This window comes from Cucumis sativus, chromosome 1, assembly GCF_000004075.3.
Source record: "Cucumis sativus cultivar 9930 chromosome 1, Cucumber_9930_V3, whole genome shotgun sequence".
NCBI classification, from domain to species: domain Eukaryota; kingdom Viridiplantae; phylum Streptophyta; class Magnoliopsida; order Cucurbitales; family Cucurbitaceae; genus Cucumis; species Cucumis sativus.
Genome location: NC_026655.2, coordinates 6,196,768 through 6,210,780, shown reverse-complemented (window position 1 = coordinate 6,210,780; position 14,013 = coordinate 6,196,768). Strand labels below are relative to the sequence as shown.

Below are 14,013 nucleotides of genomic sequence, written 5' to 3'. Positions count from 1 at the left end.
CAATTTCATCATCTTATATTCGATATAAAATTTATTTATGTATGTAAAAACGTTGACAAAAATTTAATATCGAATCTTAATATGGGATAAATATGGATGCAGTAAGTGAAAAAAGTTTAAATTTGTTGACTTGGTTGGAAACAAAAATTAAAACTTACCTTCTTCCTACTTCTTAATTAGGTCAACATTGTATAATGTTTTGAAGAGGAATGTTGTTTGATTGGATGAGTGGGATTAAATGTAACCTATAGACTATACCTATGTGTTCATGCAACTCTCTTTTATTAAGTTATCACATATGAAATATTAATTTACTATCAAAACTTAAATTTTTGAAGAGTTATTATCTTTCCAATAATCCAATCATTCAAATATATAATCTACCATATCTATTTCTTTTGAAGTAACATAACTATAAAGGCATCCACTAAAATGTGTTATTTTTTTTTAATTTAGTGACTAAAACATATACTTTATTAAAAGGTTTAGAAACCAAATATAGAACATGATATAGAGCTTAAGAATCAAAATAAGATTTAAATGTATGATAGTTAGTGTACATGTGTTGAATGTGTTATAGTGCTTCAAATTGGTTAATTACTTGCATATTTTGTTATTCTCCATCGTTGCATGAACATATAATTATCACATTATTATTAAATCAAATCAAATAAATTTATTTGTTGTTCTCCCTCTTGTTCTAATAATCTCTATATTTCACCTGTGGGGTTTTTATTTTTGTCATAACATCTATATATATATATGTTTATAATCCTAGAGCAGGTGTTTATGAGAATTAAATGCAAACACATTCATATGCTTGAAAGGTAGGTTAATTGGTCAATTAGATTGTACTTTTGTTCCTTTGTTCCTTAATTAGACTGCACAGATTTATTAGTGAGCTCCACAATTTATGAAGATTACGAAACACGAATAAACAACTACAAAACATAATTAATTGTTTGCTTAAAACAATTCATTTGAGTTAGCTTTCATGATCACAAATGTGTTATCAACTAAGTAATCAATTTTGATTTCTTAAGCACTACTTTGGGCTTCTAGGAAGGCATTAAACTCCTCTCTTGCCTTTCGCAATTTAGGAGTAATGCAAGAAGCTGGCGATGATGGTCCTGAAGAAGGAGACGATGCCGAAAATCGGGCACGATGAGAAGTCGATTCATGCGATTTTTGAACTACTTTTGTCGACGAGTTGTTCTTCATTACTCCCTTGTGATCTTTATCAAAAACGAACGCTGCATTGACTGGTGCATTGGCATCCACACTACTTCTCATTAACTCTAATGGAAGATCATAGAAAAGGCTGTTACCCGCTTCGTCTTCGCCGGGTTCGTTTGGCAAAACAGAGGAAGCCCATGATCCACATTCGAATTTCTCTAAAGAAACCGTCCTCGATATCACACTTCCAATCTCTGTCTTCGATATTCTCACTTTTTCTACCTCTGTTGTTTCTTCTTCCTTTCTAATTGACTTAACCGATTTCCCTTTGCCGAATCCCGGTAAGAACAAACAGAGTGCTCCGCAGTTAAATCCGTCATCCGGAGCCTCTAATTTCTTGTTCGATTCAGTCTTTGAGAAACCATCGTCGTAGCTTTTCGTTTCGGGCAACTTTGCTTTGTTTAACCACAAATCCAAATCGTCAGCTGGAGCACTTGCTCTGCCTTCGCCACACGATTTGCTCCTTCGAAATTGAGCATCTTCTTGCGGAGTACTCTGTATATCGTGAACCGAAGAATTGAGTTTTGTGGAATTGGAGACTTTAAGTAATGATACTTGATTTTCAAATTTTCCTTTCTTTTTTATTAAACCGATTTGGGGGGAGGAATTGGCAGAATTCGGTAGGCTGTAGCTTAAGAACTTGAACTGGGTCGGAGGGAGTGGCGGCGGGAGATGAAGATCGGCGACGTCAGGAGCCGTGAGAGGATCCACCATTATGTCCTCTCTAGCTGATGATTCTCTCAATGAAATTGGATCTACTGATATCTGTTTTTCCTTCTCTGCGCATTCGGCATTATCGGGAGAATATGTTGAAACGATGAACTCGAGCTTTCCGGAGATGGACCTGGAATTGTTGAAGTTGCCGGACGTTGGCAATGCAGGTGCCATTGCCGGAGAAATATGTGGGTGATGAGAGGAAGGAATTGAAGGTGAATGGAAATGGATGGTAATGGGGACTTTATAAGTGAAAGATGAAAGAGATGATGAGAAATGAGATTGAAAAACGTGGGGAGCATTTAGTTGAGGAGAATTTTGTAGTGTCTTGCATGATCTTTTCTTTCTTGTATTCATCAAATGAAACAATGAAGAAATTATAGAATGGGTGTTGACTTTCAAATTTGTATTTTGGAATTTTAAATCGATTTAGTTGTAACATATTTGTTTCTCAAACATTGAAGGGAGTTTTTCTTCCTAGCCTTCAGGGGACATCCAGCTTCCAACTCTTCAATTACTCTTTAAGAACGTAAGATAATAAAAAATTTAGTTTCCAACAACTTTAGTCTTCAAATCTTCACAAGAGTATGAGCTTTTTGTCTAATGATATTCAAAACTATGAGAGCTTCGAAGCTTTAATTCTTTGGGTTTTCAGAAAATTTGAGAACTTCAAAACTTAGTTCTTCGTAACTATGAGAGCTTCGGCCTTTAGTAATTTCAATCTCCTAAAAGAAAGTAAAGGATATGACAAATAACTAGAGTTTAATTGGAAGACCTTAAGTTAGTTTGAGGTTGATTTTGTTTATGGGCCAACAATTGAAGTTAGGATATGGCTTGGGTTATCCAACCTCTTGTTTAGCTCAATTTCTATCATGAACTTAAATTGATGAGTTCAGCCCAAACAAATTTACAATCTTGTGTTTGAGGTTGATTTCATTGTGATAACTCACAATGATCAATTCTGATTGACCAAATTTTTCTATGCTCACACATGTTTTTTAAACACATAATATATATATAGTATTATAGTTATTTATTTGTAAACCACACCAGTCACTTTCATAATATTTCAAACTTGAACGTACGAATAAAGGAATATCACTAAGTAAAACTTACTTTGACTTATGGGTAAAAGGTATATATCTTAATTAATTCTTTGTGTAGTCGCATTTACAAAATATTTTTAAAAAATTACAAAATTATTTTTTTTTGGTTTTCAATTGATTTTCCAGTTAATAAAATATTAACATGTCATCAAACATATATTAGTTTCTACATTATCACGTAACGGTCTAGTAAGAATTATGTTAACTTAAAGTTAAGTAAGAGACCATTTAGAATTATCTTACAAACGTGGAACACTAAAATATATGTTTCGAAATCTTAGAGTTCAAATAGACATGAACTTCAAACTACATAAATCAAAAGTACAATTTATCCTATTTATTAATATCAACTTCAATTTAACGAGCCTCCTTGTTTTCCTAGAATACAAGTTTCTATTTAAGAAAAAAAACAATTAAGGATTGTTTCAAAAGTAGAAAAAATTGATAAATTATTACACTTGATTTTTCTATTAAGGGTAAATATTTGGCAAATATTCTATTTTTGACAATTTTTCAATAATTAAAACCTAAATTAGAAAAACTACAAAAAATATTGATAATAATAATTAAAAAAAATGAAAAGCGGAACACAAATTTAAAATAATAATTGTAATAGGTAGCAATTTTATAAATAATAATTAAATGTATAATCATATTTTTTAAAAATATTGTAAATGTAGTAAAATTTGTCAAAGTTGTGATAGAATTTTATTGTCTATCAGTAATATACCAATAGTTTTAATATTTATAAATTTTGCTATATTTACAATTTTTTTTAAAATGTTGTTATATATATAAATATTTTGATTCTAATTACTATATATTTACCATTATCTCTCGAATCAAACTATATATAACTAACAAGGGTAAATGAAGGTTTAATAACTATATATTTTAATCGTCAAGACATACAAATTCAATTGAACACAAATTTTAGATCATTTAATTTAGTGCATACAAGCAATATTTTTGCTTTAGTATCAACTTCCTTCCTTATACTTCAATTTTTAGATCATTTAACTTAGGCCTTAAGTGAACATTTAGTAGAAAAATTACAATTAAAGAGGTAAATCATAGACCTAATTCAAACAAAACTCTAGAAATCTAATCTTTAAAAAACTTTGAAGATTAAAATTGTAATATTTGTAAATTTAGAGGTAAAATGAAAACAAAAAATAAAAGAGTTATTCTTTTTATTAATTGTATTAAATGAAAATAAATTATTGAACGTGTGGATCTGACGAAAACTTGGTCGTTATGTGTTGATGAAAGGTCAAGTCTCAGCCATACTTTCAAGCCTTTACTTCTTTGTTCTTTATCTCCATGTAAGTTAAGTCACCGACTCACCGGCATATGTATTCTCTCATCACATCAATAAGAAAATTGAATATTCACATTTTTCTTTCTTTCCCACATTTGTCATTAATTTGTTTTTAAAAAATCATTTCTAAATTTACAAACTTATTAAGAATACAACGTACTGAGAGTGAAAAGTTATATTGCTGTGACAGGAGTAAAGAAGGTTAATTATTGATAATATATAGATTACCATGTCTTTCATTATCATTTTTCTTATGAATTGCTGTTAATGTATGTTTCTAGATTCGAACAAGAAAATAGGCTTAATCATCCAGCATGAGAATGGCACACCTCTTGTGGTTGAGGTGATCAAAGCACATTAACTTACCCTTGTTTAGTTTAAATTTTTGAAAAATAATTTCTCGCTAACTTGAACACTCATGTTGAAAAAAGAGGATAAATTGATATCAAAATAATTTAATTAGGAGATAATAACAATATATATAACCATTGTGGGAAGTGGTTTGAATAATTGAGCCAACCAGCTTATGAAGAAATTAATGATATTCCATCCCCAAAGTGTGTTGATGATAATAAAATGAAATGCAGAAAACTATTATTAATTTACATTGTCTTTTGTCATACTCTATTTGGACAAGGCATCTTTTTTATTTATTATTATAAAAGCTTCTATATATGGCTTAATTTAAGTTAATCAATTTGTTTGGTTTAGCTACCTGCTGCTTTGACCTTGCATTATTATTATTCCATATATATGTGAAGCAAATTATTAAGAAGTGATTCAGGTTACCCATATTACTCTTTTGCTTATAACTTCAAAAGGAAATTCCATTATTAATTCGCTCTCTCATAGTTAGGTTATTGAATATAATTATGTGGTCCTCATCTCAAAAGATAAGATTTGTAACCCTTTAATTTGTTCTAAAATTAAATTAAATAACATATGTCTTGAACTGACTTAGTTTTGCTAAAACAATATGTCTTTTTTCTTGGCTTTATTTATGATGTATAAACCCAAGATATGTTAAGGTATTATATTGGGGTAACTATTTTTTTTTTTTTTTGTTAATTAACAAAATTCAAATAATGTAAATGAACATTCACGTTGATTTTAAATTTTGACTAGACAAATTTATTTGAAAGGAAGAAGAACGTGAAAAGCATAATTCACCTACCTAACTTGTTTCAAATAGGATTTTCACGAGGTACTTTAGAATAATATTTCAACTTATCGAAGCTAAAGAACGCATGTGTGTGTCTTGTTTCGAGTTTAGCTATATATGTTTAAGGTTACTGCGATTCGCTAGGCTTTCAAACACTTACCATCTTCTCCAAGTCCATTTTAGTCTTAGTGTGATGTTTTGAGACATACCGTGTTAGATTTTTTCACTACGCTATATCTTGGCTTCATTGATTTGGACATCGACACAAACTAACCCTACTCGATAGACTTGCGTCTCAAGGTGTTCTTTTTGGCATGAACCTTGTTGTTTCTCAAATTCTTATTACTTCCATCTCTATTTTATGTTGATTATATTGTTGAATCCAAAATCATGGTAAGAATTAGAATGATCATTATACAAATTACTTACCAACATCATATATATATATATATATATATATATATATTGCATATTGGATATAGTAAATATTAAAAACAGACCGTAAATTAAGTTTAAAAATTATTAAATAGATAAATTATAAGCACAGAGTTTTGTGAATCTCCCTTAAGATGACGGAAGAATATATTTGTGTTTAGATTTTGTTGGGTTATAATTGGAAAGCTAAGGACCATAGGCATGGATACGAGTGAAAAATTTGAGGTTGAAAGTGAAATTAAAATTACAATGATCAGTATAGAGATCATAACCTTACTAATATATAGTTGGATTCTAAACTCTAGAATTATAATTTGAATTTGAAGAGGAATAAATGTGAATACACACTACAGTAATACAGATATTCGTAAAGGAAAGGAGAATATTGTTGAACAATTAAAACCCAAGAAAATAAATATTAAGGAGGAGCCACCCGACAAAAGGACATAATATTCTTATTCTCTTTTTTGCTTTCTCGTGAATCTCAAGTTTTACACTAATCAACCAAAATAAGGGATCACACACCCCAATTTTAAATATTTCAATAATATATATACACACACATGAACAATTGTAAGGAATAAAAGTTTTTTAAAAAAATTCACATAGAAAAGAAAAAAACTTCAATGTATATAGAGAAATGGATTGATTTTGCATTGAAATAAATTACAAATATAGCAAAATTTGTCCAAAGTTATAAGTTTGACATTGATACATTTTGCTATATTTACACTTTATTTAAAAATATTGTTATACAAATGTTAAAAAAAATGCTAATAATTATAATCAAGATGTGTGTTCATTTTGTGGGAGAGAGGCTTCGTTAAAGTATGATATAAGTGTGTATTCACATCACGGCTAATAATTGATGGAACCAAAATCAAAAGAAACCAATTGACAATTATTGTTCTTCTCTATTACATTACTAATTAACAAATAAAAATAACTTTTAATTTAGTCTCTAATTTTCAAATGTTTCTATTCTGTTCCTGGATTTTAAAATGTTAATACTTTTTTTTCTTGGAATTTTGTTCCTAGATTTGCAGTTTCACCATCATCATTTTATTTTAATTAATTTCACTATTTTTTCAGTCACTTTAAAAATTAATTTAAGTTTTCACTTCATAATTGTTTTAAATTAATATTAATAGACATTAACAATGAAATTGAAGTGGTTTTTTCAAAAAAAAAAAAAAAAAGACAAATTATTTATAGAAATATTTTATTTTTGACAATTTTTCTAATTATGCAAGTAAGTATGTCGTGGAGTTTTCAAGTTAAAAATATAAACTCTTTAAATTAATTATAACCAAAGTTCTTAGATCAAATTGAAATTAAATTCAAAGTTCAACTCTATCGTATTTTGAAACCTATTAATAAATTGGAATTGGACACAAAATTTAGAGAGAAAAAAGCTTTAATTTTGTTCCTCAAGAAAACAACCACAACAAAGTTTTTTTTTTTTTTTTTTTTTTTTTTAAATGAACAATAAGTACTTTATTGTTTCTTGACAAGAGAATTGATATTAATTCACAACCACCCTTATCTACAAATTTCACAAGGTTATATATTTTTGATGAAGAAGCTTTGGGTTTGTTGAGAGCTTTTAATAATCTTTCCACTTTGATTTAGAGTCCCCATGGAGTGCTCATTGGATTGTGTACAACATCAAATGGCTTCAATTAAAAGCTACGGCTACCAATGGAACTTTACGTCTCATTCATTATTAATTCACAAGTTTTAATTAACCCTAGTTTAAGATTTCATAATATAATACTATCTAGTAATCTCACTTATTAATTCATAATTAAACATACAAAATTGGATACTTATATTAAATCACAAAACTATACTCCTAAAAATATTTATAAATATGTCAAAATGTTATAAACATTTATCTACTAGTGAGTACATATGATAATAGTCTATCGATTAATATATATCATTGATAAAGTGACATAATTTACTCTATATATTTATAAATATTATAGTTCATTTTGTTATATTTGAAAACACGACTAAAAAATTTGATTCATAATTTTATTAATGATGTAATTTAAAATTTAATTTGATTCATAAATAAGTTTCCCTTTCAACATTTTTCACATATATAATTTAACCATTTGTGAGAGTGTTTCAACCATTTGACTTGTTCGTTTGGTTAACAATACAATAACGTTAAACTTGTGTTTCAAAAGATCTTTCTTTTATTTAAAAAAATCTTGCATTTTAATTCATGCTAGAAATAAACGAAAATTATGTTTTTTCAAATTAAATTGTCGTTTAATAAAATGTAAGAAAAACTTTACAGAAGACAAAAATGTCCAAAATACTTACAAAATATAATAAATTTTCAGATTGTATGAACAATAGATACTGATATCATATCAACGTCACTCTGATAGAAGTCCATAAATGTTTATGAGTGTTAATGATTGATTGAATTTAAAATTTTATTAATTTGTTTGATTTTGTTATACTTGAAAGAAATGTTCAATTTTACTATGGTTTAGGGATATATATCCTCTCCTTGTGGGGTTGGTTTAAAAAGATAAAGGGGATATAGAGAAAAATTCCCTCGAGATAAACAAGGACGCCACCTGCCCATTCCTCATAGGTTTCCAAATATTGTATTGAAAAATAAAAGACAAAATGAACTAATGAAATAGTAAACATCTAGTCTCTATACTTAATTGTAGGTTATATAATAAATAATGGTACACATTACTTATATATTTGATCATTGATGAATTATAATAACTCATTCCAACTTCTAACTAGTACTCCAAACACCTCAATTTTATTTCATTCATATCTATTGAAAGTATACTTGGACCAAAAGTTAAGTACTAATAATATAAAAAAAAGAAATTGATTATGGAGATAGGGTTACTTAAGAAGGTCAAAAGAGAAAGGTAAGCGAATGGGGAAATAATACAATGAGTGAAAGTGAATGATTTGTGGTTTGGTTTTTACGTACCACGATGAGCATATATATTATAATTGAGAAAAAATATAAAATGAGAATAAGACATGAAGATTTGGTAAGATAAAGCCAACAAAAGTGTTTAAAACCCTAAATAAATATTGCATGGACATGGACTCTCTCTTGCTGCTCCCTTTGCATTGTTTTTTATTTTTTTCAACTATGGAATTGGTTTTGCATACGTGTGGGAATTATTGAAATTTTGTATGGGACAACTTTGACTTTTTCAAAAAGCTTCATTGTTTTCAAATTCATACTTCAAACCCAATCACATTTTCTTTTCAGATATTATCAAAAGAATACTATAATTATAGGACTTGTGAATATATAATATATTCAGTATTTCAACTGCTCACTTTCTCTATAGAGTTGTTTTTCATTCCATTTTTTGAGCTAACACATTATAAGAAGCAAACCCACCATCTTCCTCCTCTCAACCACTGTACTAAATTATAATGACATTAATTTAAATATCTTTACCCTTTTTTGTTGTTGTTTAATTTTATAATATTCTTCCTTTCTGACTCACCCTTTTGACCTTGGCTTCATTCTATTTATTATTATGGAATTATGAAAACATAGCATGTACTTATCTGATTCTGATCTTTTATTGGAATTTGAGCAGCTCAAAATGAAGAATTATTAATGGCACAGTAGAAATCCGCCGCTCATTTATGGCATTTCTCTGACAAGGAGATCGATTTTTCTCACAACCATTTACATATGCAGCAGCTATTATTATGGTCTTCGAGAAACACAGCTCCTCCTCCATGCAGCAGCAGCGCCGTTCTTTGTCTCTTCCAATTTTTCACCACGCGTCTTTCATAAGCACCGCCCAAATTTTGACTCCTTTTCAAGATATATAGCTCTGTTCGTATTTTGATGTGTTTCTAAGAACAGGGTGTTACTTGCATTTGTAGTGGAATGGCGGATTGTTATGCTCTGTTTTTACCGTTTGTTCTTGTGCTCTGTTTTTTTGTGTGGTCTGTTCAGTATGGGGTTGTTTTCTGCGATGATGGGTTGAGTTTAAACGTGCTTTTGGAGATAAGGAAGTCATTTGTGGATGACCCGGAAAATGTTTTGGAGGATTGGTCTGAGAGTAATCCGAATTTTTGTAAGTGGAGAGGGGTTTCTTGTGTGTCTGACTCGGCCGGTGGCTCTGTTTCAGTGGTGGGACTTAACCTTTCTGACTCGTCACTCGGTGGGTCTATTTCACCGGCACTCGGTAGGTTACATAACCTGCTCCACCTTGATCTTTCCAGCAACGGCTTAATGGGTCCCATTCCAACAAACCTCTCGCAACTCCATTCGCTGGAATCTTTGTTACTTTTCTCTAACCAACTCAATGGCTCGATTCCAACTGAGTTGGGCTCCATGTCGAGTTTACGAGTTATGCGAATCGGTGACAACGGACTTACTGGTCCCATTCCTTCTTCGTTTGGAAATCTTGTGAATTTGGTTACTCTTGGTTTGGCTTCGTGTAGTCTTAGCGGTTTGATACCTCCAGAACTCGGACAACTCAGCCGAGTTGAGGATATGGTTCTTCAGCAAAATCAACTTGAAGGTCCAGTTCCGGGTGAGCTTGGAAATTGTTCGAGCCTTGTTGTCTTCACTGCTGCTGGTAACAGTCTCAATGGATCAATACCGAAGCAATTGGGTCGTCTCGAGAATCTCCAAATTCTGAACCTCGCTAATAACACTCTCTCCGGTGAGATTCCGGTGGAGCTTGGGGAACTCGGTCAGCTTCTATATTTGAATCTAATGGGAAACCAACTCAAGGGTTCAATTCCAGTTTCACTTGCTCAATTGGGTAATCTTCAGAATCTTGATTTGTCTATGAACAAGCTCACAGGGGGGATTCCAGAGGAGTTGGGCAATATGGGAAGTTTGGAGTTCTTGGTTCTGTCAAACAATCCTCTTTCTGGTGTCATTCCTAGTAAGTTATGTTCTAATGCTTCAAGTTTACAACACTTGTTGATATCTCAGATACAAATTTCCGGCGAGATTCCGGTGGAGTTGATTCAATGCAGAGCTCTAACGCAGATGGATTTGTCTAACAATAGCCTAAATGGGTCAATTCCTGATGAATTTTACGAACTAAGAAGCTTGACTGACATCCTCCTTCATAACAACAGCTTAGTGGGTTCGATTTCACCGTCGATTGCAAACTTGAGCAACTTGAAAACTCTTGCTCTGTATCACAACAACCTACAAGGTGATCTTCCACGTGAGATTGGAATGCTGGGGGAGCTTGAAATTTTGTATCTCTACGACAATCAGTTTTCAGGGAAAATTCCTTTCGAGTTGGGGAATTGTTCAAAGTTGCAGATGATTGATTTCTTTGGGAATCGGTTCAGTGGGGAAATTCCGGTGAGCCTTGGTAGATTGAAGGAACTAAATTTCATTCATCTCCGGCAAAACGAACTTGAGGGTAAGATTCCCGCAACTTTGGGTAACTGTCGTAAGCTAACTACACTGGATTTGGCTGACAATCGTCTTTCTGGTGTAATTCCTTCAACATTTGGTTTTCTTGGAGCTCTGGAGCTGCTTATGCTTTACAACAATTCTCTTGAAGGTAATCTTCCTCGTTCTTTGATCAATTTGGCAAAACTTCAAAGAATAAATCTATCCAAAAACAGATTGAATGGGAGCATTGCTCCACTTTGTGCTTCCCCGTTTTTTCTTTCATTCGATATTACAAACAATAGGTTCGACGGCGAAATCCCTCCCCAACTGGGAAACTCATCCTCCCTTGAGAGGCTGAGATTAGGAAACAATCAATTCTTCGGTGAAATTCCGCCGGCATTGGGGAAGATTCGTGAATTATCACTGCTGGATTTATCTGGGAATTCTCTTACAGGGTCTATTCCGGCTGAGCTTTCATTATGTAAGAAACTGACTCACCTTGATCTTAACAATAACAATTTTTCTGGAAGTCTACCAATGTGGCTAGGAGGATTACCTCAATTAGGAGAGATTAAGCTCTCTTTCAATCAGTTCACTGGTCCATTACCTTTGGAGTTGTTCAATTGTTCTAAACTGATTGTGCTCTCTCTTAATGAAAATCTACTTAATGGAACATTGCCTATGGAGATTGGTAACCTGAGATCACTTAACATTCTCAACCTTGATGCTAACCGGTTTTCTGGTCCAATTCCTTCAACTATTGGTACGATAAGCAAATTATTTGAGCTTCGTATGTCGAGAAATGGTTTAGATGGGGAAATACCAGCGGAGATTTCTCAACTACAGAATCTTCAGAGTGTATTGGACCTCAGTTACAATAATCTGACTGGTGAAATCCCATCCTTTATTGCCCTGCTATCCAAACTAGAAGCGCTTGATCTGTCTCATAATGAACTCAGCGGTGAAGTCCCTTCAGACATTAGTAAGATGAGTAGTTTGGGCAAGCTGAACCTAGCTTACAACAAGCTAGAAGGAAAGTTGGAGAAGGAATTCTCACATTGGCCAATTAGTGTATTTCAAGGAAACCTTCAACTTTGTGGAGGCCCTCTTGACCGTTGTAATGAAGCTTCTTCGAGTGAGTCATCAAGTTTGAGTGAAGCGGCGGTGATAGCCATATCTGCAGTTTCAACTTTAGCAGGAATGGCGATTCTAGTGCTTACAGTTACCCTTCTCTATAAGCACAAGCTAGAAACCTTCAAAAGATGGGGTGAAGTGAACTGTGTTTATTCATCTAGTTCTTCCCAAGCACAGAGAAGACCACTTTTCCACAACCCTGGTGGAAATCGAGATTTCCATTGGGAAGAAATCATGGAAGTCACAAACAATTTAAGTGATGATTTCATTATCGGCTCAGGTGGCTCGGGAACAATCTATCGAGCCGAATTGCTCACCGGTGAAACTGTCGCCGTGAAGAAGATATCGTGCAAAGATGATCTTTTATCAAATAGAAGCTTCATAAGAGAGGTGAAGACACTGGGAAGGATAAAGCACAGACATCTAGTGAAACTACTTGGATATTGCATGAACAGAGGAGATGGCTCAAATCTGTTGATCTATGACTACATGGAGAACGGAAGTGTTTGGGATTGGTTACACCAACAACCAATCAATGGAAAGAAGAAAAAGAAGCTTGATTGGGAGGCAAGATTCAGGATTGCTGTTGGATTGGCTCAAGGATTGGAATATCTCCATCATGATTGTTTGCCAAAGATTGTCCACAGGGACATCAAAACAAGCAACATCCTTCTAGATTCCAATATGGAAGCACATTTGGGGGATTTTGGCCTAGCAAAGGCCCTCGTTGAGAATTACGACACAGACACCGAATCGAAAACATGGTTTGCAGGTTCTTATGGCTACATAGCTCCAGGTAACACCATTTTCCATTCACTTGATTTCAAATCTTTCAGTTTTTGTTAGTTGATTAACATTTCTTATTTCCATTTTGTAGAGTACGCTTATTCTCTTAGGGCAACAGAAAAGAGTGATGTTTATAGCATGGGAATTGTACTGATGGAGCTCATAAGTGGGAAGATGCCTACCGATGAAGCCTTTGGTGTGGATATGGACATGGTGAGATGGGTAGAGACACGAATTGAAATGCAAAGCTTAACTGATAGGGAGGGGTTGATAGATCCTTGTTTGAAGCCGCTTTTACCTGACGAAGAATCTGCAGCATTTCAAGTTCTTGAGATAGCTTTGCAATGTACTAAAACTGCCCCACAAGAAAGGCCAACATCTCGGCGAGTTTGTGATCAGCTACTGCATGTTTATAATCCTAGAACGGTTGGTTATGATAAGATGAAGACAGATCCATATTCTTGAGAAGTAGGTTTAATGAATCAAGATTAGTCTGATTTCAGAGCAATGTGTTTGCTATTTTGTTATAAGAAAGAAATTTATGATATGTTTAAATAGAGAGTTTCACTATCCATTAATATGAAACGAATATTCTTAAATTTTAATTTCAAAGAACTATGAAGCAAAATTCAACGATGAACAATACAAAATATTGGATTTGACTATGAAACTTTAAAACTCATAAATCAAACACTGTAGAGAAAAACAAAAAGTCACACTGCTGGAC

General features: G+C 32.4%; 2 protein-coding genes across 2 annotated transcripts; one reads left to right on the top strand and one right to left on the bottom strand.

Annotated features, from left to right (window-relative positions):
- Positions 1-817: 817 nt before the first annotated feature.
- LOC105435014 lies at positions 818-2,161 on the bottom strand. The gene has a single exon (XM_011654029.2). It carries the CDS (start codon positions 2,122-2,124, stop codon positions 1,039-1,041), a length of 1,086 nt encoding a protein of 361 aa, XP_011652331.1. The 5' UTR covers positions 2,125-2,161; the 3' UTR covers positions 818-1,038.
- Positions 2,162-9,384: 7,223 nt separating this feature from the next.
- LOC101207797 (LRR receptor-like serine/threonine-protein kinase GSO1) lies at positions 9,385-13,885 on the top strand. Its single transcript, XM_004153963.3, has 2 exons — positions 9,385-13,296; positions 13,378-13,885. The coding sequence occupies exons 1-2, from the start codon at positions 9,885-9,887 to the stop codon at positions 13,749-13,751; spliced, it is 3,786 nt and encodes a 1,261-aa protein (XP_004154011.2). The 5' UTR covers positions 9,385-9,884; the 3' UTR covers positions 13,752-13,885.
- Positions 13,886-14,013: the final 128 nt, after the last annotated feature.

Bases quoted from the DNA above. Each gene is read 5' to 3' on its own strand.
- LOC105435014 (XM_011654029.2), bottom strand. From the start codon at position 2,124: ATGGCACCTGCATTGCCAACGTCCGGCAACTTCAACAATTCCAGGTCC.
- LOC101207797 (XM_004153963.3), top strand. From the start codon at position 9,885: ATGGCGGATTGTTATGCTCTGTTTTTACCGTTTGTTCTTGTGCTCTGT. The intron at 13,297-13,377 runs GTAACACCATTT...TCCATTTTGTAG, and splicing joins TTATGGCTACATAGCTCCAG to AGTACGCTTATTCTCTTAGG.